The following is a 23,125-nucleotide window of genomic DNA, read 5'->3' on the forward strand; positions in this document are numbered from 1 at the left end:
CGCTACATCTGACTGGGATTGGCGGGGTTGGCGCCGCCTTTGGACCCCCGCTCACTCCCAATCCTGCCCTGTGCGGTACCTGCTCCTTCTCCTGCCCCACCATGCTGCCGCCGCAGCGCCTCGGGCTCCGTGGATTCTCTTCAGCAGCCGACCCGCCCGACCAAACCGGATCCGCAACTTCGCAGCCCAGCCCGGGGCGGGGAGTCCGGGGGACACGTCACGGAAGGCGGGGAGAGGGCGGGTGCGGAGGAGGGACAGATTCTGCTACCGAGCCGGGGATGGGGTCGGGTCGAGGGACACGACCAACCGAGACTCAGAGGGCAGAGTGGGCGGCGGGAAGGAAAGAGACAGAGTGGGACACGCAAGGGACAAATCATTCAGAGGCAGAGGCTGAGAGAAAAATCCAAAGAGTCAGAGACAGAAACTAAGAGAGGGACCGAGAGAAAGAACCGGGAGCAGAGATCCAGACAGAGAAGAGGACGGAGTTACAGAGAGAGAATAGATACCCAGATATAGAGATGAACGGAGATGCTAAGAGCGAGGAGGCAGGAGACAGAGTCCAGAACCAGAGAGACACAGAGAGGCGGACCAGGAGAGAGCAGGGAAGACACAGTAAGAGTTGGGAGTGGGGCGATAGACTCCTCAGAAGGACAGGGTCCCTGAGCCAGTGACTATAATGGCAGGAGAGGCTTCACTCATAAAGGACAAAACCCCAAAGAACACAATGGGTATGGTGGCAAGTATTGATTGGGGGATACTGGCCAGGGTGACACCTGTCTCTTGCCAAGTCCCTCTAGTGGGAACAGCTGGGGCTAGTAACCTGAGCCCCCAGCACCCTCCCCCTCTGTTGTATTTATAGACCTGGCCCAGTCTTCTGCCCCCAGATTTGAGTTCCAGGGACAGGAGGTCATGGTGCCTTGGGGACAGGACTCCTTCACTCTCTTCCTCAGACTCTGCATGGCACCCTTTCTCCCCAAATGTCCCATTCCGGCTGTACATTTGTCACAATTCTTGCATTGCTGGGGTCCCTTTGCTCCTGTACACACGCCTCATCTCCCGGTGCCCCAAGGCGTTTTCCAGCACAGCACTCTAAAAGCCTAGCCGCTGCATTAAAGATGCCAAACTTGAGCTTGTCAGGTCCCTGCCCCCCTCCTGGCCACGCAGACCCCTCCACCACCCAGTCCTGAGCCAAGGAGCTGGAGGGGAGGGCCAGGCAGGGAGGGAGACCAGAATAACCTAGGCTGAGGATAAATTTAGCCACAAGGAGGGGAGGGGACAGACCCCATTGGCCTAGCAGTGGGAAGGGAGGTCCTGGAGCCAGGGTCACAGCTCCAAAGGGGACATCCTCAGAGGGGCACCCAAGACCTGAGGGAGATAGACAAGCAGAGAGTAGAAGCGATACTACAAAAGAGAGACAACCTAAGAGGCAAAGAGAAAAAAAAAAAAAAAAAAAAGATATAAGGACCCATCAGAGGCAGCCGAAGCCAGACCTGGTAGAAGCTCAGCTGCTAAACGTCCCTATGGGCTACCAGGGGCCATGGTTTCATACTTGTCTCCTTTGGGCCACAGTGACCAACCTATTGGTCCCTCCAGTAGTGACCCAGGAGCTGAGAGAGGTCAGGCTGGGCCTCGGCAACTGGAACATCAATGCTGGCCTCCCTGGGTCCTCAGAGGACATTTCAACTGAGTTTGGCCACCACATCCACAGCCATGGGGGCCATCAAGGTGAGAAGGACAAAGATCCCAGAGAAGAGGATGAAGGTTTCTCCAGGGAGCATGACCACCGGCTCCAAGACCACAGGTACCCTGGCCGCGAGGCTGGAGAGGAGAATGTTTCTGAAGAGGTCTTCAGAAAGCATGTTAGACCGGTCCATGGGCACAGAGACCGCGACAATGAAGATCTGGGAAGGCCTGGGAACCACTTCCCCAGACAAAGGAGCAACATCCAAGAAGATGAGGAGGAGGAGGATGGCATTGTCTCCAGTGAGTATCACCGCCATGTCCACCACGTCCGCCATGTCCACAGAGGGGAAGATGATGATGGAGAAGAGGAGGAGAGGGTGGAAGTAAAGGAAGACGCAGATAATAAGCACCAGGCCCGCCATCACCAGAGCCACTCAAAGGAAGGAGATGAGGAGGAGTCAGACAAACTCCATCATGCCCACAGCCACAGGCATCAAGGCCACGAAGATGAAGATGAAGATGGTGACTCCACTGAGTATGGACACCAAGCTCACAGACATCAGCACCGAGAGGAGGAAGACAATGGTGACTCAGATGAAGACAACCATGCCCGCAGCCACAGGCTTCAAGGCCAAGAAGATGAAGGTGAAGATGAGGATGGTGACTCCAGTGAGCATGAACACCAGGCCCAGGCCCACCAAGGCCACAACGAAGAATATGATGACGATGACGACGACGACGACGACGACGACGACGACGATGATGATGAAGATGACTCCCCTGAACCTGGGCACCAGGCCCAAGGCCACAGAAAGGAAGATGAGGATGAGTCAGATGAAGTACATTATCATGTCTCCAGGCATGGACGCCGAGGCCATGAAGAAGAAGATGATGATGATGATGATGATGGTGATGGTGACTCCACTGAGCATGGGCACCAAGCCCACAGACACAGAGGCCATGAAGACGATGGTGATGATGAAGAAGATGAAGATGAGGATGATGGTGACTCCTCTGAGCATGGGCACCAAGCCCACAGACACAGAGGCCATGAAGATGATGGTGAAGAAGAAGATGAAGATGAGGATGAGGATGATGGTGACTCCACTGAGCATGGGCACCAAGCCCACAGACACAGAGGCCATGAAGACGATGGTGATGATGAAGAAGATGAGGATGAGGATGAGGATGATGGTGACTCCTCTGAGCATGGGCACCAAGCCCACAGACACAGAGGCCATGAAGATGATGGTGATGATGAAGAAGATGAGGATGAGGATGATGGTGACTCCTCTGAGCATGGGCACCAAGCCCACAGACACAGAGGCCATGAAGACGATGGTGATGATGAAGAAGATGAGGATGAGGATGATGGTGACTCCTCTGAGCATGGGCACCAAGCCCACAGACACAGAGGCCATGAAGATGATGGTGATGAAGACGATGAAGATGATGGTGACTCCACTGAGCACGAGCACCAAGCCCACAGACACAGAGGCCATCAGAAGGAAGAAGATGAGGATGACTCAGATGAGGACCACCATCATGTCCCCAGCCATGGCCACCAAAGCCACCAAGATGAGGAAGAGGGTGCTGTATCCACTGAACATTGGCACCAGTCTCCCAGACGAGCTCACCATGGTCTTGGACGTGAGAATCAAGAAGAGGAGATAAGAGGCCAGTTCAGCCACCATACTGTAAGCCACCAACCCCAAGGCCACAATTCTGACAAGGAGGAGGAGTTCCTCGATGAATATATGACAGAAGTCCCTGGCCATCACCACCACAGAGTCTCCAGAGATGCAGATGAGGACATTTCTGCTGAGGTTGGCCATGAGGCCCCCAGGCACAGGTCACAAGGGCAAGAGGAATGGACCAGGCAGGGTCACAGAGCATCTGTCCAAGGTGAGATTGGTCATCAGTCCTCACAGCCCACGGGGCCTGGTTCTGGCGGATCAAGAAAGGAAGATGACCACAGCTCTCAGAAGGAAGATGAAGACTTAGAACAGAGAGAAGCACACAGTGAGGAGGAGGCGGCGGAGGAGGAGGGTCACGGCCTTTCCATGAGCCAGGAAGATGAGGAAGAGGAAGAAAAAGATGAGAAAAAGAGCAAGAAATATAGGGCTGAGGTTTTGGCTTCACTGAGGCGTCACAAGAAGCAGCAGCAGCAGCAGGAGGAGGAGGAGGAGGAGGAAGAGGAGGAGGAGGAGGAGGAGATCCTGGAAGAAAACCTGCTACCTTTCACCATCATCCCAAACCCATTGGCTGGGAGGGAGGTGGCCAGAGAAGGTTCCAGTGAGGAGGAGAGCCGGGAGGTCACAGGTAAATGACCTGGCTCTGTGGGGGCGGGGAAGGCAGAGTTAGCCACCTGGAATCACTGTTGTCCTCCTGTCCCCCACAGGTCAGCAGGATACCCAGGAGTATGAGAACTACCAGCCAGGGTCCTTGTGTGGCTACTGTTCTTTCTGCAATGTAGGTCCCCAGCCCAGGTCTGCCCAGCACGCCCTGCGGTGCCATGGGAGGCGCTAAACCTCGGAGTGGGAGGGGAAGGCAAAACAAAAACAAAAACAAAAACAAAAACAAAAACAAAAAAAACCCAAATGCTTCTAGAACAAGCTGGAGATCGGAAGCTGTGGGTGGGGACACCGGGCCAGTAAGAAGTTAAGGTCTCCAGATAAGGGTCAGTCAGCCACCAGGGTCTGTGACTGGCAGGCAGGTATCTAAGTGAGCACTCACAGGTCCCGCCTTCCAGTGAGTGGGCCGCTTGGGGTTGTCTAGGGATCGGAAACCAGGGACAGTGGGGTCCCCAGAGAAGAAGGGGACTCTGAGTCCAGACGTGGAGGAAATGATCGTTTCCTGAAGGATTTTGGGCTAGGGGTTGCTCTGACCACACTTTTCCTGTTCCAGCGATGTACTGAATGTGAAAGCTGTCACTGTGACGAGGAGAACATGGGGGAACACTGTGACCAATGTCAGGTGAGACCCTCCCAGAGAAAAGATGGCTGGGACCCCTGGAGCACCCAAGCCAGGATCCATGCCTCCATCCTGGGGTGGTCCTTCCTCATCCTTGTCCCTAACACCGCTCCCTGACCAGGCTCTCTCCCTGTCCCCAGCACTGCCAGTTCTGCTACCTCTGCCCGCTGGTCTGCGAAACCCTCTGCACTCCAGGTGAGCACAGAAGGGGAGGAGCAGACCCCCCACGGAGGGGGCAGGGGGCCCAGCAAAGCGACCGCTAGTGGGGTTTGGAGCCAACCTGAGCTGTAAACCGAGGCTGTGGGGTGTGGTTAAAGGGGCGGGGCGGGGTGTGCGTGACCATGGCAAAGGTCAGGAGGGCTAATGTCGAAGGGCGGTCCTAGAAGTGGGTGGGACCCAAGTAAACAGACACTGAGGGGGAAGGGCCGAAAGCAAGAAGAAAGGGGTGTGACTCAGTTTGAGGCAGGAATGAGAAGGGAGCTCAGCGCCACCTTTCGGCACCTGTCCTGAGTGTTCCCCCTCCGTGCCTTTCCTGGAGTCCCCTCAAGCCTGCTCTCTCTGCTCCTTCACAGGAAGCTACATCGACTATTTCTCCTCCTCCCTGTATCAGTAAGTGTGTGGGGCTGGGCTGAGCCATGAAGCCCGGTCAAGTTGGACAGTGGGCGGGGTTATGATGGCTAAATGACCTCTGGGCACTGGCTAGCTAACCTTTGTGTCCTCCTGTCCAGAGCCCTGGCTGACATGCTGGAGACTGCAGAGCCCTGACCTGGCCACCTGACAAGAGCTGACTCTATTTCTCTGAATAAATGAGCTCCTGGAAACATCAGTGTCCAGTGTTGGTTGTGTCCTGGAAAGACAAGAGGGCAGGGTGAGGCAGAGGTCCTGAGACTGGGCAGCCTTCGTGCATTGGTTCTAGAGGTGGTTGGTTTGGGTTCTTAACATCTTGAAAACAAAAGCTGGGAGTGGTGGCACACACCTTTAATCTCAGTGCAGAGGCAGAGGCAGGCGGATCTCTGTGAGTTCGAGGCTAGCCTAGTCTACATAGTGAGTTCCAGGCCAGCCAAGACTACAAAGTGAGACCCTGTCTCAAAAAAAGGCTGGTCAACACCAGAGCTTTTGAAACAGTAGGTTTTTACCCGTGATCACTGAGTAACGCCTGGAGCCGGGTGGCCCACCGAGGATGGGGTGGTGGCTCCCCGCTGTCCGTCCTCTCCCCAGGCCACATCGCCCAGCGGCATAGCTGACAGAGGGATTTTCCCATGCAAACCCCGGAGCCGGAGGGGAAATGGGGACATTGTATTGCGTCCCTGACCCTTGGGCACAGACACCGCCATAGCACGGGGGCGGGGAGGCCCCGGGAGACACGAGACACGGGAGGAGGGACAGGGGACCCCGCTTGCAGATGACCCCGAGGACTGGCGACAAGACGCAGCGGGGCAGGGCTGAGTGGCACAGGGGGGGCGAGGCTTGTAGCAGCGAGTCTCCCCTCCCCTCCTAGCGGACGACGAAGGAAGACTTGGGCCCCGCGACTGGGCAATAGAAAGGGGAGGGGTGGCCTCTCCCCGCATGCGGGCCCAGAGGGAAGCCCCGCCCCCTGTCCGCAGGTGCAGGGCGCCTGGCTCCCATTCGAAACGGATCAATAAATTACAAAGTAGAGAAAAGGGAGGCGGAAGTTTAGGGTGGGATTTCTTCCTGTCCTCTTCTTCCGCTGCCCCCTTCTCAGTCCATTTCCTGTGGTTTGGTCCAGGCCCAGTCCATGTGGGAGGCGGGAACGCGCACACCCGGCTAGTGTGTCTAGACGGTGCAGTCCGCAGTGTGAGCTCCCTCCCGGCGGTCTCCGGCTAGACCACGCTCTGGAAAGGAGGGAAAACGGCCCAGCCTTCGGAAGGGTCTTCATCCGAGTCAGAGTGAGGTCAGCTTGCATTGAGGCCAGACAGGTCACCGAATGGGAACCATTTGGTACGCCGTCCCACGTCCCCGCTGCACCACCCTGAACCCTAAAAGTCACCTGGCAGAGTCCCTCACCTGGAGGTGCGCACTAGCAGGAGTAAGTCCGGACCGAGACACCATCTGCTCTTGAACTCCCAGAAGTCTGGCCTGGAGAGAGCAGCAGCGGTTCAACCTGGAAGCACCCTAGTTTTCCCCAGGGAATCCCCCGCTCCTCGGTACTGAAGCTTGAAGGGCCCCTACATTGCTAGTCAAATGCCCTCCCCCGAGCCACACCCCCAGCTCCTCACTGGGACACTCTCTTGCATTCCTCCCGCAATGAGCTATGTCTTCAGCCCTCTTTTTACTTTTTGAGACAGTGTCACTACGCTGCCCTGGCTGTCTTGAACTCACTCTTCTGTAGCCCAGGATAGACCAGATAGAATAGAGTCTGGACTGTCACATTCGAGAGACCTCTACCTTCGGGCTGCAGTTTGCGGAGTGGGAGCCCCGGTGAGCCTAGGGCTCCTGCTGCAGCTGAGCGAAAGTTGGGGGGTAACATCTCGGCCGAATCGGGGGTTACACCCCGGAGGTCCTTCTCCCGGAACATCTTCCTCCAGGAAGGGGAGCGGCTGAAAGACTTGGCACTGTCCTAATTGTACGATAGAAATCCAAGGTGAGGGAGGAGAACGCCCCCGCCGACCCTGCATTAACCACGCCCCTCATTTGGGTCAGCCTCCAACCGCAATTGGTTGGCAACAAGCCCCACCCCTTCACCGATTTTTAAGTGCTACTGGGGACAAGACTGCTGCCCACGCCCACCTCATCCAGCCGTCTGTCTGTGCCTAGAGAGATGAGGTTGCTGAATTCTTTTTCCAACAGTTGCCGGGCCTGTCGAGGAGGAGGGAGAGAGGTTAGTGAAGCGAGGTGGGAGCACGCGGGTGGGAGTGCTCCCTGAGCAGCCGAGGCTCACCTGTGCATTCTGGGTCGGTATCTGGAGAAGCAAGGCCAAGTCGGAGTAGTCGAAGGTCTCATCTAGAGCCAGCAGTGCCCCGTGTACCCCACTCTCGGTGAGATTCGTAGCAAATTCCTTCAGGCCAAGACCAGACACCCAACCCATGACCCGTTCGTTGGACCACACCATCACGTCTGGGGATGAAAGGGACTCTTAACTGTGCACCTCCCAGTGGCCAGCCCTGCCCAAGTCGCCTAACCTCACCCTTATTTTCTTTCCTAGCCATCCCTATGCTCCATCCCTCACGTAAGGAACTGGCTCGCTAGGCCTGTGACTCCCATTTCCCTCCCTAGCCAAGCCCCCAGGGCTGGTTCCACCTATTATTTATACGGACAGCGCCTCCTAGTGAGCAGGTTCTTATTCTCTCTTAGCAAAGCCCCCTATTCAGGCTCCGCCCCTTGAGTGACAGCGCACCCCGGTTGCCAGGCCCAGCCAGTCTCGCACAGGACTCCACGCCCATTTTATTCTCTGGCCACGCCCCCATGGTGACCCCACCAGTAGTTCTTGGTTTCTCTGGCTCTCTCCTCCCCCACCCTGCCTCTCCCTACCTGCCCCCCCCGCCCCCCAGGATCTCACCTCTGATCTGGGTCTGGCTCTCTTCCCTCCTCCGCTCCAGGTCTTTCCGGTCATAGTTGAGCCTTTTCAGGCACATGATGCCATAGTGCAGACTAACCCTGAGCGGTGGGGGGAAACTGAATCACCTAGGAGCCTTCCCATGGCCACTGTTGTTGCTCTTGTCGAATTCTTTCTCTCTCTCTGTCTCTGTCTGTCTCTCTGTCTGTCTCTCTCTCTCTGTCTCTGTCTCTGTCTCTCTCTCTCTCTCTCGTGTGTGTGTGTGTGTGTGTGTGTGTGTGTGTGTGTGTGTGTGTAAAGAGCACAAATCCCCATAGCACTAGTGGTTACTTTCTCTCTCTCTCACTTTCAGAACTTTGTTTTTACTTCTAAATTTCCTGGCCTGGCCTTGAACTCACTCTGTAATCCAGGCTAACCTCAATTTAGCAACCTTCTGGCACCCAAGTAGCAAGTCACCAGGACCACAAGAGATCTCAATTTTCCTATGGAGCGCCTTCTTGGTTGCAGGCGCACCAAGGGAACATTTCACGGAACTTCCCACTGGCCTAAGCCTCTCTAGGGGCGTGGCTTCCTCCCCTGGGCTGTTCCCATTGGCCGGGCAGCCCCCACCTGTGGAAGCTGTCCACCATCTTGAGTTGGCCTCGCAGTTCCTTCTTGTTCAGATGGTCCAGCATCCGAGCATCCACTAGCGACTCCATGAAGTAGCTTCGGTACTGGGGCAGCCCGAGGCTGGGCAGCCAGTCGTTCCCCACCCACTCGTGGTTCATGTCGCCATATGCCAGGATCTGGGGCCATGGGCAGGTGAGGGAGGGGGGTCAGGCCCGCTGTACCTTCCCGTATGTACAGGGAAAAGGACAAAACCCAGCCCCCACCCCAAGTTAGTTCCCTCCCCACCACAGAACTGTATGGCTCGGGACAACGGACCAGCTCAGGGTCTAGTGTAGCCCAGGCTAGCCCCAAACTTGCAGTGAAGCTGAGAACTCTAGATCCTTCTGCCTCTGCCCTCTTGAGTGCTGGCGTTACAGGTGTGTACTCCCACGCCAGGCTGGTGCTGGAACCTAAGACTCTATTCTAGGCAAGGGCTCCACCAACTGACCCCCAGGCCTGCCGGTCTGCGTCCACTCAGCCAAACAAGACTACACCCAGAGACCGTCACTCCTACAACACTGAGAAAATACTAGTCCAGGCAGACCAGGTCAGGACAAGGCTATGAGACAGGCCCAAAGTCTTTTGCACGTTTAGGGCCAGGGAACAGCCCAACCTGGATCTTCAGCTGCCCGGAAGCTCAAGCCAGGCGTCCAGTATCTCTTTTCCCCAGGAACTGTGTCCTCCCCACCTTTCACCTGCCTGGCCCGCCTCGCTGCCACCACGACTAGCACAGCTAACCCTTGAGGCACCAAACTGTGCAGCCAGCCCTATTCCCCAACCCTAATGGAAACCCTGGCACCTCGGCACCTCCAGGCAGTTCCCTCCGGTTCCAGCAATCCCACAATCCCCAGCTCCCAAGCAACCCACAACCATGAAATGGCCAGTGCACCAGGCTGGAGACCAAGACGGAAGGCTTCCACTTTGTCTCACACCAAGCCACTATGAACTAGTCCACAGCTGATCTCCATGCTGCGGACTTCCCCTCCGGGGCAGGGTCGTGGGATGTTCTGACAAGGGGTGGGGCGCAGAGAAAGACCATGCAGCGTGCACAACCTGTTCATGCGTCCACCCGCCCTGCGCCCCTACCTGCTCCCAGCTGATCTCCTTGGTCTCCTGACCCGTTAGTGGGAAGAGGGGGAGAGAAGGGTGGGTTAAGGGGACAGGCAGAGGAGAGCAGAAGGGACAGACGATGCACGGACAGACAGATACCGCCCGGCCACCACACCAAGTAGGAAGAGCGCCACCCCCGGGGTCACCAGCAGGAGGCACTCACGGGTTTTGTAGCTGCTGTCAGAGACTCCATTTCCTCATGCGTCATCCACACGTTTCCTGTGGGCTGAGGGGCGCCAGGAGTTATGGGTTGGGAGATGGCACAGAGGACAGATGGTTTCCTTTCACCCCACCTGACCCATTTGTTATGTTCATTCTGTTTGGGGTTTCTTTCTTTCTTTGGTTTTTTGAGACTGGGTTTCTCTGTGTAGCCTTCGCTGTCCTGGACTCGCTTTGTAGAAGATGCTGTCCTCGAACTCACAGAGATCCACCTGCCTCTGCCTCCTGAGCGAGCGCCACCACCACCCGGCTTCTGTTTGGGGTTTCAAAGGCCAGATGACAACAAAGAAATGAACCTGTCTTGGGCATCTTTCTTTCTGAGGCATAAGAGCTGGCAAGCTCCAGTAAGAGGGCTCAGCAGGGAAAGGTGCTTGCCACCACACCTGATGACCCAAGCGCCATCCCACGCATGCTCTGTGGTGGTCATAAAATTTTAATTTAAAAAATGTGGGAGCCGGGTGGTGGTGGTGCACACCTTTAGTCCCAGCAATCGGGAGGCAGAGGCAGGCGGATCTCTATGAGTTCGAGGTCAGCCTGGTCTACAAAGTGAGTCCAGGACACCCAAGGCTACACAGAGAAACCCTGTCTTGAAAAAACAAAAACAAAAGCTGTGTGTTGCACTAGGGCCGCTCCCACTCGCCTTTAATCCCAGCATTTGGGAGGCAGAAGCAGGACAGTCTGGTGTACAGAGTGAGTTCCAGGGTTACACAGAGAAATCTGTCTCAGAAAAAGGAAAAAAAGAACATGTGCTCAGGTGTTCTTGCAGAGGATACAGGCTTGGTTGCTGCACACACATAGCAGCCCGTAGTCATCTGAAACTCCATTGCCAGGAGACCTGATGGCCTCTTCTGACCTCCAGGGGCACCAGGCATTCACACATACACTCATACATGTAAAATACATTTTCTAAAAAAGTTAGAGATTCTGTGTGAGCAAGTGCATGTGGCCTTGTGCCTTTGATGTCACCACTCTGGTATCATACACAGTGAGGTCCATAAGGGGGATAGCAGACACAGCAAAAGGACGAGTGTTTGCCACCTTGTGGGGCCACTGCTGCCAACACCTCTGCCCTACGAACCATCAATGCCTATGTAGGCTCAGAGCCCTCGGCTCCTGATGAGGACCATGACGGAGCACACAGTGAACACGTGTACCTCCGTGAGCCCAGCGTGGTGGGACAGGCCTGTGATACCAGCACTCAGGGGGCGGGGGCAGGGTTACAAGAACAAGACAAGTCTGAGCCACCCAGGGAGCCGCTGTCTTACAGGAGGATGGTTACGGATTTGCTCAGCACTGGAGCTGCCTGCCATTCTCCAGAGCTAGCTAGGGGTGGTGTGCATTCGCAAGGCCTTGTTGGATCTCTAGGACACACACACTCAAAAAAATAATGGCAACGGCAATGTGACCCCCCCATCCTTGTGGTCTGCGGCCAGAGCATCACAATGGGTGCCCGAGTGAGCCCCAAAGTGAGACCTTATTTCAATAACAGTTTGAGGAGTTTGTTAAGGTTGTGGAGGCCCAAAGGAGGAAAAGATGTCTATTGATGGCAATTTTAGAGGATAACTTTTTGTTTTGCCCTTAAACTATACCCACAAGGGGCTGGAGAGATGGCTCAGAGGTTAAGAGCACAGGCTACTCTTGAAGAGGCCCTAAGTTCAAGTCCCAGCAACCACATGGTGGCTCACAACCATCTATAATGAGATCTGGTGCCCTCTTCTGGCGTGAAGGCATACATGCAGGCAGAACATTGTATACTTAATAAATAAATAAATCTTAAAAAAAAAAAAAAAAAATTTACACCCAAGAACCCAAGAGAAGCTGGGTATTGGTGGTGTACACCTTTCCCAATAGTTGGGAGGCAGAGGCAAGTGGTCAGCCTGGTCTACAGAGCGAGTTCCATTTACAGTGAAATTAGACACAGCTATGTGTAATTCTCTTTCCATTTTCTTCAGTGCTCAAGTCAAGACTGAACCTCCAACCCTGAGCTTGCTATTCAAGGCAAGCATTGAGCTCTTTTTCACTTCAAAAATGTTTAAAATAAGCCCATCTTGGTGGTGCACACCTTAAATCTCAGCAGAGGCAGGTGGATCTCGGTGAGTTTGAGACCAGACTGGTCTACAGATCGAGTTCTAGAACAGCCAAGGCTACACAGAGAACTTGTCTCAAAAGAGAAAAGAACTGGCTGGGCGTGGTGGCGTCCACCTTTAATCCCAGCACTAGGGAGGCAGAGGCAGGTGGATCTTTGAGTTCAAGGCCAGCCTGGTCTACAAAGCGAGTCCAGGGCAGCAGAGACTACACAGAGAAACCCTGTCTCGGAAAAAAAAAAGAAAAGAAAAAAAAAGAAAAAACCTTTAAAATAACGTCCATTTAGTGTGTGTGTGTGTGTGTGTGTGTGTGTGTGTGTGTGTTTGTGTGTGTGTGTGTATGTGTGTGTGTTGAAGGTCAGAGGACAATTATTCAAGTTGATCTTCTTCCCAGGTGGGCTCCAGGGATTGACCTCACATGGTCAGGCTTGGTGTCCGCACCTTTACCCTCTGAACCGTTTCTTTTTTCTATGAGACAATGTCTCACCAAATAGCCCAGGCTGACCTTGAACTTATTCAGTAGCCCAGGCTGGCCTCAGACGTACTGATAATTGTCTGCCCATTTGAGACTTCTTAGGAAAAAGCTGTGTAGGCACCGTGGTGCCGGCTCAGGAGGTAAAGGTAGATATCTGTAAGTTCGAGCCCAGCCTGGTCATAGTGAAGTCCAGGCCAGCTGGCCCTACGTAAGTGAGATCTTGTCTCAAAAGAATAAAAAAGAAAGAAAGAAAGAAAGAAAAGAAAGCTGTGCATTTGCAGTCTCTTGGAAGTGGTGAAATCCCCAGGAAGAAAGTCTTGGGGGCTAACAGGCCAGAGAGTCCCTGAAAGAGATGTCCTCTGTAACCACCCATGACACATGGAGGTAGGGCCCATGGGAAATGCAGCCAGTGGGCCCAGGATTAGCGGTGTGCTGGTGCCAGTGGCACCAAGCAGGAGCGTGTGTGTACGTTGGTTGGCAGGCACTCACAGTGCGGGAGGAGGCAGGAGCTGAGGGCGACGTGAGGGACACCATCTCCTGAATGGCGAGGCGTAGCTTGAGCCTGTGCAGTGGATTGCTGATGCCGATTTCCCTCTGGATCTCGGTGTCTGACAGATTGGCCATGATGGCGCCGCTCTTGACATTGGCCCGGCACGCGGCCACATACCACGCTGGCATGCCCACCCAGAGCTGAGGCCACGGGGAGGCGAGAATGTGGAGGAGTCAGGGGAGAGAGAGGCACAGATGGGGAAAGTTCTCAGGCAAAGGAACAGACGCGGGAAGACAGAGACACGTGGGAGAAGACGAGGAATGAATAGAGACGGGACAGATGGAAAGACAGATACAAGTTGGCAGATACAGGGAGAGACCAGAAGAGGCAGATAGAGTGAGCAGGGGTGGGAGGAAGAGGAAGTGGTTTCCCTTAGAGCCTCGGGTCCTGACCTCCCACCCACCCCGCTTCCGGGCTTGTGTTGGGTAGAGCCAACCAGCTCTGGATTGGAGCAGCTGTCAGAGCTGAGGGTAAAGGCCTGGCACGGTGGCTCAGGTTTGTAATCCCAGCATTCCAGAGGCTGAGGCAGGAGGATTGCCATGAGTTTGAGGCTAGCCTGAGCTACAGAGTGAGACAAAACTAAAGTCGGGAGTGGGTGGGTAGGGGACTCGGGGGTTGGATTAGTAACTCTATACTAAGGTCATTGCAATGTCAGAATACCTCCAGCCAGGAGACCACGGTGGGGCCATCCCAGGCAGCAAAAGGCAGGCCCTGGCGACAGGCTTCTTCCAGAAGCTCATGCCTACAAGAGAAGGTAGATGAGAGAGGCTGTGAACCTTTCCCGTGGACCTCTCACACAGGTGCACACAATCAAAGCCCCTTCAAAAAGTGCAGTAAGGTAATGATGCCCTGAAAACCCGCCTTCCCCACCCAGACAGCAAAGCCATAAAGAAAGGTGTTCCCAGATACCCTGGAAAGGGCAGGGTCACAGGTCACGACCTCACCAGTATCTGTCCCCATCCCAAACCCTTCACTCACTTCCTCTTGTTCCTCCGGTCCTTGTCCCCTGGGCCAGTCAGTTTGGCTAGCCCCAGAGGGTCAGTGGCCAGTGTTTCATCAGAGGGTGTCCCAGCTAGAGGCAAGGAAGCATCAAAATTAGTGAAGTCTTGGGTCAGGGAAATGTGGTGGCTCACGTGGGACATCCCCAAGCCCCGGAAAGACAGCAAGAACACCACCAGCTCTGGGCACACCCCTTTAATCCCAGCACTCGGGAGGTAGAGGCAGGAGGATCTCTGTGAGTTCGAGGCCAGCCTGGTCTACAAAGTGAGTCCAGGACAGCCAAGGCTACACAGAGAAACCCTGTCTCAAAAAAACAAAACAAGGGGCTGGGGAGATGGCTCAGCAGTTAAAGAGCTCTGGCTGCTCTTCCAGAGGTCCTGAGTTCAATTCCCAGCAACCACATGGTGGCTCACACCCATCTAGAATGAGATCTGGTGCCCTCTTCTGGCCTGCAGGGGAACAGGCAGGTAAAAACACTATACATAAAGAACAAATAAATCTTAAAAAACAAAAACAAAACAAAAAAGAATGCCTCGAGCTCAAGGCCCTTCTATGCTACAAAGCAAATACCAGGCCGGCCAGAGTTACATAGCAAAACAAACAAACAAAACAGGGAGTGGCACGCTGCTGCACACCTTTGATCTCAATGTTGGGAGACAGAGGCAGAGGCAGGAGATTCTCTGTGGGCTCGGGGCTAGCCTGGTCTACAAAGTGAATCCCAGAACAGCTGGGGCTACATAAGGAAGGGGGAAGGAGAGATCCAACTTCACAAAGTTGTCCTCTGACCTCAGTATACGTACATCAAGAACACATAGAATTATAATGCAATTTTTTTTTGAGACAGGTTTCTCTGTATAATAGTCCTGGTTGTCCTGGACTCTTTGTACACCAAGCTGGCCTCAAACTCACAGCGATCCCCCTGCCTCTGCCTGGGATTAAAGGGGTGCACCACCACTGCCCGACTCTATACAAGTTTTTAACTAAAAGAAAAAAAATGCAGGGCCTGGAAATACAGCTTAGTGGTGGCATGCTTGCTGAGCATGCATGAGGCCCTAGGTTCAATTCCCAGCACCACAAGAGAGAGAGAAAAAAGTACTAACTAATGAAAGTAGAAATTAATTTCTAGCAAAGGGGAAGGTTGGGAGAGAGGGAGGGGGAAGGAGGGAAGGAGGAAGAAAGGGAGGGAAGGAGGGAGGGAGGGAGAGGGAGGGGGGTTGGCGTTACCGAACTGACCCAGAGAAGAACTTTCCCGGCCTGGAGGTCCCATCCGGCCCTTTTCTTTTCTTGCCGAAGAGCCGACCTATGGATGACTTGATGCTCTTCTTCTTAGGGGCTTTGTGGAGGGAATCTGGGGTGCCCTCGCTAGAGAGACAGGGAAGAGCCTAGAATGGTCACTGTCCCTCCTCCCCACAGACACACATGTCTTTGCCCCTTCCCCATTCTCAACCCACATCCCCACTGACCTTCCCCGGGGAGGTGCCCCATCTTCCAGGGACCCCGCCTGCAGTGCCAAAGCCTGGGTCATCCTTTCAAGACGGGCAGAGCGAGGAGTGGGTGGGGGAGTGTCTCCTGGAATGGCTGGGCCCTCCCCTCGTGGCACACCAGCTTCCTCCTTGGGGACATGGTTCTGGGGATGGAGACCGATGCAGACTTAGCTTGAGGATCACAGTAGGAGTGTTAATTGTGGGGTATGGGAGGCTGTCTGAGCTGTCCCTTGCTTGGGCACTAACTTGAAAGAAGGGTAGCCTAGATCAAATGGGGGCGCAACAGCAGTGGCTGTGGTCCCCTGGAACTGGAGAAGCCGGTACAGGAAGTAGCTCTTCAAGAAATGACAGAAGTGTAGCCTCAAAGAATGCTAATGGTGATCAGGAAGCACGATACACAGAAATAAAACAATAAAACAAAATTGCATATGATTTGCCTCCTTCAAGGTTAAGTTTCTCCTCCCAGTTCTCTCTCTCTTCTTCCTCTTATTTCTCCTCCACCTCCTTCTTTCAAAATAGAGTTTCACTGTGTGCCAAAGTTGGCCTCAAACTCACAGCAATCCCCCTGCCTGAGCCACACAAGCACTGGGGTGACAGGTGTTGAGTCACCATACTCAAGTTCTTAAAGGTCATTTAAAGATTATAGATCTCAGCCAGACACGGTGGGCGCACGCATTTAATCCCAGCATTTGGGAGGCAGAGGCAGGCAGATTGTTGTGAGTTCGAGGCCAGCCTGGTCTACAAAGCGAGTCTAGGACAGCCAAGGCTACACAGAGAAACCCTGTCTTGAAAAACAAAAAACTAAAACTAAAACAATACAACAACAAAAACAAAAACAAAAGAAAGAAAATAAGAAAACACAGACACGGCCAGACAGTGGTGGCGCACACCTTTAATCCCAGCACTTGCGAGGCAGAGCAGGCAGATCGCTGTGAGTTCGAGGCCAGCCTGATCTACAAAGAGAGTCCAGGACAGCAGGGTTATACAGAGAAAGCCTGTCTTGAAAAACCAAAAAAAAAAAAAAAAAAAAAAAAAGAAAGAAAGAAAGAAAAAAAGAAAAGAAAAAGAAAAGAAGAAAACACATCAAAGTAGGGTTGCTGGGATAAGCACAGCGGGTAAACAACTTGTTACAAGCTTGGTAACCTAAGTTCTGTCACCAAGTTCCACATGTTAGGAGAGAACCAAAGGCTAGAAATTGTCCTCACACCTCCACAAGAAGTGCTATGGCATGCTCATGAATTACACTCACACTCACACACACACACACACACACACACACACACACACACTATGCAACAAGTCCAAGTAGACCACAGCCAACTACTTAAGTCTCCAGAAAGCAGCCTTCCCGTGGCCCTTGGAAGTTTTGGGAGGGCCAAGGATGCTTCTGGAAGCCACTGTGGCAGTTATTTGCAGTAAGCTCCGTTCCTGACCTCTCCCACCTCCACTGGGCTGGGGTGACAGAGACTGATACTCACGGTCTTATCGGTGCCCTCCCGGGCAGGACTTGGGGGTGCCAGGCGAGGGGTGGAATGGCCAGAGCTGGGAGGTGAGGGGCTGGCGAGGGTGGAGGTGGTGAGCGAGGGTGGCAGTGAACAGCTGCTGCGGTACCGTCCCAGTGAGTCGAGGCCGGAACTGGACACCCGGCTCTCCAGCTCTTCTGCCCGCTGCTCTGTCGTCTCCTTCTCTTCTTGGATTAGCCTGGGAGGGGAGAAAGAAGACTAGGTGGAGAATGGAGGGGATGGGCAGCTACGGAAAGGCCAGGGAGGGGAGGAGGGTGTGGCTCAGGACAAGGAAGGGACTTAAGAGTGCTCCTGTGGACTCCTTGTCCATAGCCTTCAGGCTCAAAGGAAGGCCAGAACCCCTGAGAGTCTCAAGAAATCATTGAAGGATTTGGGCTGAGTAGCTGCGGTTTCTATCAGAAGAGGTTAGCAAAAGCCAGGTGGTGGTGGCACACGCCTTTAATCCCAGCACTCGGGAGGCAGAGGCAGGCAGATCGCTGTGAGTTCAAGGCCAGCCTGGTCTACAGAGGGAGTTCCAGGACAGCCAGGGCTACACAGAGAAACTCTGCCTCCAAAAACCAAAACCAAACCAAACCAAATCAAACCAAAACAAAAACAAAACGTTGGTCTACAAAGCGAGTCCATGATGGCCAAGGCTACACAGAGAAACCCTGTCTCGAAAAACCAAAAAAAAAAAAAAAAAAAAAAAAAAACAAAACAAAACGGATGCAAGAGCAAAATGCTAAGGGCAGGGTGGTCTCCAAGTCGATCAAAGCAGGGTGTAGAAGGTCATGAATCCATGCAGGAAGGGAGAGTGGATGAGTTAGAATGTGACTGTGTTGGCCGTACTTCCTGGGGGCCCATAAAGACTGTGACCACAGAATGGCCAAATCAGGCCATTTTCTGGAGAATCTGTGGGCTTCCTGAAAAACTATGCTATCAGCCAGGAACTCCTTGTGGGTACAGTTAAGGTTCAGTTTTTCTTTCCTTTCTCCCTTCACTCGTGTGTGTGTGTGTGTGTGTGTGTGTGTGTGTGTGTGTGTGTGTGTGTGATGCCTGTGTGTAAGCATGGTTTTGGAGGGGGCAGTGTGTGGATGTAAATGCCTGACGTTGACGTCCACAGCAGCATCGGCCATTCTTCTCCTAAGCCACTGAGCCGGCCGGTGTCTTCCAGCCAGGCACAGAACTTGCTGACATGGCTGGTCCTGGTAGGCAGCTTCCTGGAGCAGGCCATCCTGCCTTCAGAGGCTGTAGAGTCAGGTGAGCCACCCAGTCCACCTGACATTCGTGAGGGTTCCGGACGCCTGTCCTCTAGTGCGCATGACATTTCTTTAAGCACTGCGCTATCTCTGAAACCCCTTCCTCCCTCCCTCCCTTCCTTCCCTGTTACTTTTTTCTTTCATTCTTTCTCTTTATTTCCTAGCTTTCCCCCCTTTCTTCCTTCCCTTCCCTTCCTTCTTTTCTTTTTCACGCTACAGATGGAACCCAGGGCCTCACAGACTTAGCTAAGTAAATGTTCTACCAAGTAAAAAATACATTCCCAGCCCAAGCTGAGGTTCTTGATTTCCTTGTGAGGGAAACATTTGTGCGTTGTTGTTGTTGTGAGACTCTTGCAGGATCAGGAGGCTCTAGGATACGGTGACGTGGAGCCACGGTTTTCTCGAAGGTTCCTTCTGCGGAGTTGAGGCTTGGGACTGTGGACCCCACTCTTTGGGATGAGTGCCGCCCCCGGGACGCTCATGCAGACAACAGGGGTGGTCCGCGCTGTGGAGTGTTGTCTGGGAGGATTGCGTGGCGGCAATGGGAAAGTAGGCTTAGAGCCGTGGGGTGAGGACTGACTGTTGGGAGCTTCCGGGGCTGCGGGGACAGCTCGGGCATGGCGCAGCAGGCTGGGGCTCACTTGATTTCCTTGTTGATTGCTTCCAGCTGCTCCTGAAGCATGATGGCCAGCGTCTGCACATCAGCTTGCCCGCTGGGGGACAGTAACTCAGCCCCGAACATCCCCTCAGCCTCCTCCTCATCGGAGCCATCCAGCTCTCCAGGGAACGGGGGCGGGATGGAGCCAGCAGGGGCAGACCGATCCCAATCCTGTCCCTGTGGGTGAGGACAGAGGTTGGTACATGGCTTTGCCCACACTCCCGACCCCACCCGCATCCCATGATGCTCTTCTGGTCTAGACCCTTCCTTTTCTTATTTTTCTTTCTTTCTTTCTTTCTTTTTTTTTTTTTTTTTTTTTTCGAGACAGGGTTTCTCAGTGTAGCCTTGGCCATCCTGGACTCACTTTGTAGACCAGGCTGGCCTCGAACTCACAGCGATTCTCCTGCCTCTGCCTCCCGAGTGCTAGGATTAAAGGCGTGCGCCACCACGCCCGGCTTTTTTTTTTTTTTTTTTTTTTTTTTTCACTATGGTGGTGGAGCCATGGTGTCACCTATGGCTAGCTTTGGGTGAGCTATATCCCTAGCTCCGCTCTTAGCAGGCCTCCCTCTTGACCTAAGAGATAGCTGAATGTGTGAATTCCTTGTTGTACAAGCCTGGTGACCTCGTTAAATCCTCCGACACCCGCGGGGTTCTGTGCCGTGCGCACCCCGATACGTTCTGAAAGTCTCTTCTCTTCTATTTACAAAATGTTTATCCATTTTATTGTGTGTATGTAAGCGTCTTGCTGCTGCCGTGTATGTGTGTGCACTGTGAGCGTTTCTGGTTCCCACGGAAGCCAGATGTGGATGCTGGACACTGGACGCAGACTTCTGAAGAGAAAGCCGGCATTCTTAACCACTGAGCCGTATCTCCCCCTCATCTTTTTTTTGTTTTTAAAGGTGTGCCTATGTAGAAGCCATAGCTCCGTGTCCCCACCCACTGTTCATATTATTCTTTTGTTTTTGTTTTTGTTTTGTTTTTCAAAACAGGGTTTCTCTGTATAATAACCCTGGCTGTCCTGGACTCACTTTGTAGACCAGGCTGGCTTCGAACTCACAGAGATTCACTCACTGCCTCTGCCTCCTGAGTTCCTGAGTGCTGGGACTAAAGGTGTGCGCTAAGTTGCCAATGCCTTGACTCACTGATGCTTCTCACTGGTCCCATTTTTTTTTTTCCCCCTGTTGTTTGTTTCAGACAGGGTCTCACTGTGTTGACCTTGCTGGTCTGGAACTCACATAGACCCAGCTAGCTGCCCAGGACTCCTGGGTGCTGTGCTGAAGGTGTTTGTCAATAGGCCCAGCCCCCCTTATTTTTTGAGACATCGTCTCTCACTGGACCCCGAGTTCTCTCTCTAAGCTGGCCAACCACAAGCTTCAGAGATCCTGCTGCCTGCCCCTCCCCAGAGCTGAGACAGGAAGCATCCAGCACACATCTTACACGTGTGCTGGGAATCTGAAAACTCCTTTGTTGGTGCTTACACAGCAGGCACTTTACTAAATGTGCTCCTAAGTGTCCCTAAGCCATGCTCACACCCACCCACGACTCCTCCCTCCTCACCAGCTTCTCTCCACCTGGCCCCACCCACTCGGGGAATCTCCACTCTTCCTCCTCTCCAACATTCACCTTGTAAATCAGAGGAGGAAGATGAGACGCGCAGGCAGGAGGATGGTGGTGTTGGAGGCCAGGAGAGAAGACAGTGAATCAGAGAGATATGACCTTTCTTCCCAGAATCCTCCCTGAGCCGCACAAACCCAGCTGCCCTCCCCACTACCACTCCTCGGTCTGCCCCCCCCACCCCACCCCCCCGCCAGGAGGCGGCTGCTGACCTTAGAAGACTCATCCTTGGCCCCGGACCAGCGGCCCCTCTTGCCTGCTCGGCCACTGCCAGGCCCATAAGGATCCAGAGGTGCACCTGAAGGTAAAGTTGGTGCCTGGGAGTAACGGAGCTCCAGGGCACTGCCAGGGAGCGACCTGTGAGTGGCACAGAGAAGATTGTCAAGCACCCAGGGGCCAGAAAAAGGGAGAGATCAGAAGACATGGGGACAGGGCCCCCTGGGCTGGGGTGGCAAAAATAAATAAATAAACTGGGAATGAAATGTTTTGGGGGAGAGTTGGGAGTGGATATGATCAAGATACGTGTACAAATCTGCCGAAGGACAAAATTGTAAATTTTTATTAGTTTTTGTTTGTTTGTTTTGTTTTGTTCTGTTTTTTGAGACAGGGGTTTTTTTCCTATGTAGCCCTGGCTGTCCTAGAACTCACTCTATAGACGAGGCTGGCCTCGAACTCAGAGACCCACCTGCCTCTGTCTCTAAAGTGCTGCGATTAAAGGTATGCACACTACCGCCTGACTAAAATATTCTTAAATAAACAAAATGGATAAATCTGGACCTGGCGGTTAGACATATAGTCTCAGCTGCTTGTGAGGCTATGGCAGAAGAAGTGCAAGTTCAAAGCTAGCCTGGGCAACTTAGTGAGATTCTGTATTGTAAAGAAAAGCCAAAGTGAGTCCAGGTCAGCCAAGGATACACAAACAAACAACAAAAAAGAAAAAGAAAAAAGAAAAGAAAGAAAGAAAAAAAAAGAAAGAAAAGCGCCAGGCGTGGTGATGCCCACCTTTAATCCCAGCACTGGGGAGGCAGAGGCAGGCAGATCGCTGTGAGTTTGAAGCTAGCCTGGTCTACAAAGAGAGTCCAGGACAGCCAAGGCTACACAGAGAAACCTTGTCTCAAAAAAAAAAAAAAAAAAAAAAAAACCACCAAAACAAACAAACAAAAAAAAATCCACAAGAAAAGCAAAAGGGTGGGATATGTACAGGAGTAGAATCAGAATTTCCCAGTGAGGAAGGGGTGGGTGTGGCTCAGAGTTAGGGCTCCTGCCTAGAGTCACCCAGTGAGAGACTGGGAAGTATGGCTTGGTGGGTGACAGCATGCTTGGAGCCCTGAGATTTGATCCCCAGTACTATAAAAAAAAAATTTTTTTTAAAGGGGGGGACAAGCAGTTGAAGATAAGGAGTGGACATGAAGGGATGGGCTTGACCATTCGGGCTCCCTGGGCAGAGGAAGGACAGGAGGGCTTCTGTCACCTGGAGTAGGAGGAGGGCGGCCTCCCTCGGAGCTGGTCAATTTCCATCTGCATGCGGTCCATCTCAGCCAAGAGCTGCTCCTGCGGGGAGGAGGCAGAGGTATCAGGCGAGATGCTGCTGCTATGAGGAGCAGACCACTCCGTGACTTCCCCTCCGAGGTCCAGGCCCTCACCTTGTTCAGCAGAAGCTCATCCTGAAGCTTCTTCATGTTAGCAATCTCCTCACTCAGGGAGTTCTGTGGGGACAGGGGTGGAGTGAAAGGGCCAGGCCAGGCTGAGAGGTGGTGGCCTAGGACAGGTCAGCTCCTGGGTAGGGAGGTCTTCAATGACAGCTCTGAGGGAGATGTACAGTCCCTAGGATGACAGCTAGAAGCAACCCTAGTTGTCAAAGGCCTAGTGAGGGGGCGGGGTGTACCTTCTCCTCCAGTGCCCCCATGCGTTCCTTGAGGTGAAGCTGTAACCGTTCGTTGGACTCGCTCAGCAGCTTGTCCACTGTCTCCGACAGCCGTTTATTGTGGTCATCGTTCATCTTCTCCCTCTGCCGGGCCTGAGCGAAGGGAAACAGGGCGCACACACTGTCAAGAGGGCCCTTCCCGTATCATTGCCCCGCACCTGGGCCGTACTTCTCCCATCTTGGTTCCCACCTACCCTGCCCCTCATCTAAGCTCCGCCCCCTCGCTTTAGCCCCTCCCCAGAGGTATTCGCACCATGCCCCCCCCGCCCCATGTATATCCCACTGGCCCTGGCACTCCGCTAAGCCCAGCCTGATTCACGAACACCAGCTCCCTGTCTTTATTCTCAGGTCCTCTCTCTTTCTTTTAAGGCCAGCTCTCACATAAGCCCCACCTGACCTATCCCCTCAGCTTAGTCCCACCCAGTCCCA

At 53.6% G+C, this 23,125-nt stretch overlaps 3 protein-coding genes across 3 annotated transcripts in view; 1 reads left to right on the top strand and 2 right to left on the bottom strand.

Annotated features, from left to right (window-relative positions):
• The window catches only part of Trpm4 (transient receptor potential cation channel subfamily M member 4), a 30,237-nt gene extending 29,928 nt beyond the window's left edge, over nt 1-309 (bottom strand). The window contains exon 1 of the mRNA XM_051149679.1: nt 80-309. Within this exon, the coding sequence (XP_051005636.1) occupies nt 80-103 (24 nt within the window). The 5' untranslated portion in view covers nt 104-309. The remainder of the gene's footprint in view (nt 1-79) is intronic.
• Nucleotides 310-1,268: 959 nt separating this feature from the next.
• Nucleotides 1,269-5,473, top strand: Hrc (histidine rich calcium binding protein). Its single transcript, XM_051148516.1, has 6 exons — nt 1,269-4,005; nt 4,085-4,155; nt 4,591-4,659; nt 4,797-4,851; nt 5,229-5,265; nt 5,385-5,473. Exons 1-6 carry the CDS (start codon nt 1,521-1,523, stop codon nt 5,419-5,421), a joined length of 2,754 nt encoding a protein of 917 aa, XP_051004473.1. The 5' UTR covers nt 1,269-1,520; the 3' UTR covers nt 5,422-5,473.
• A 57-nt stretch (nt 5,474-5,530) lies between these two features.
• The window catches only part of Ppfia3 (PTPRF interacting protein alpha 3), a 29,412-nt gene continuing 11,817 nt past the window's right edge, over nt 5,531-23,125 (bottom strand). Inside the window, 21 exon segments of the mRNA XM_051148519.1 lie at nt 5,531-6,509; nt 6,682-6,753; nt 7,063-7,234; nt 7,405-7,473; nt 7,556-7,731; nt 8,174-8,271; nt 8,780-8,955; nt 9,905-9,931; nt 10,092-10,154; nt 13,196-13,396; nt 13,917-13,998; nt 14,235-14,328; nt 15,489-15,537; nt 15,539-15,617; nt 15,719-15,882; nt 17,218-17,440; nt 19,142-19,329; nt 20,985-21,129; nt 22,244-22,323; nt 22,416-22,478; nt 22,658-22,789. Of these exon segments, the coding sequence (XP_051004476.1) occupies nt 6,695-6,753; nt 7,063-7,234; nt 7,405-7,473; nt 7,556-7,731; nt 8,174-8,271; nt 8,780-8,955; nt 9,905-9,931; nt 10,092-10,154; nt 13,196-13,396; nt 13,917-13,998; nt 14,235-14,328; nt 15,489-15,537; nt 15,539-15,617; nt 15,719-15,882; nt 17,218-17,440; nt 19,142-19,329; nt 20,985-21,129; nt 22,244-22,323; nt 22,416-22,478; nt 22,658-22,789 (2,340 nt within the window). The 3' untranslated portion in view covers nt 5,531-6,509; nt 6,682-6,694.

This window comes from Acomys russatus, chromosome 7 (assembly GCF_903995435.1).
Source record: "Acomys russatus chromosome 7, mAcoRus1.1, whole genome shotgun sequence".
In the NCBI taxonomy this organism is placed as follows: domain Eukaryota; kingdom Metazoa; phylum Chordata; class Mammalia; order Rodentia; family Muridae; genus Acomys; species Acomys russatus.

What these genes read in the sequence shown, in the direction of transcription:
- Hrc (XM_051148516.1), top strand. Translation starts at nt 1,521, where the DNA reads ATGGGCTACCAGGGGCCATGGTTTCATACTTGTCTCCTTTGGGCCACA. An exon ending in GCTACTGTTCTTTCTGCAAT is followed by an intron (nt 4,156 to 4,590) that starts GTAGGTCCCCAG and finishes TTCCTGTTCCAG; the next exon opens with CGATGTACTGAATGTGAAAG. An exon ending in TTCTCCTCCTCCCTGTATCA is followed by an intron (nt 5,266 to 5,384) that starts GTAAGTGTGTGG and finishes CCTCCTGTCCAG; the next exon opens with AGCCCTGGCTGACATGCTGG.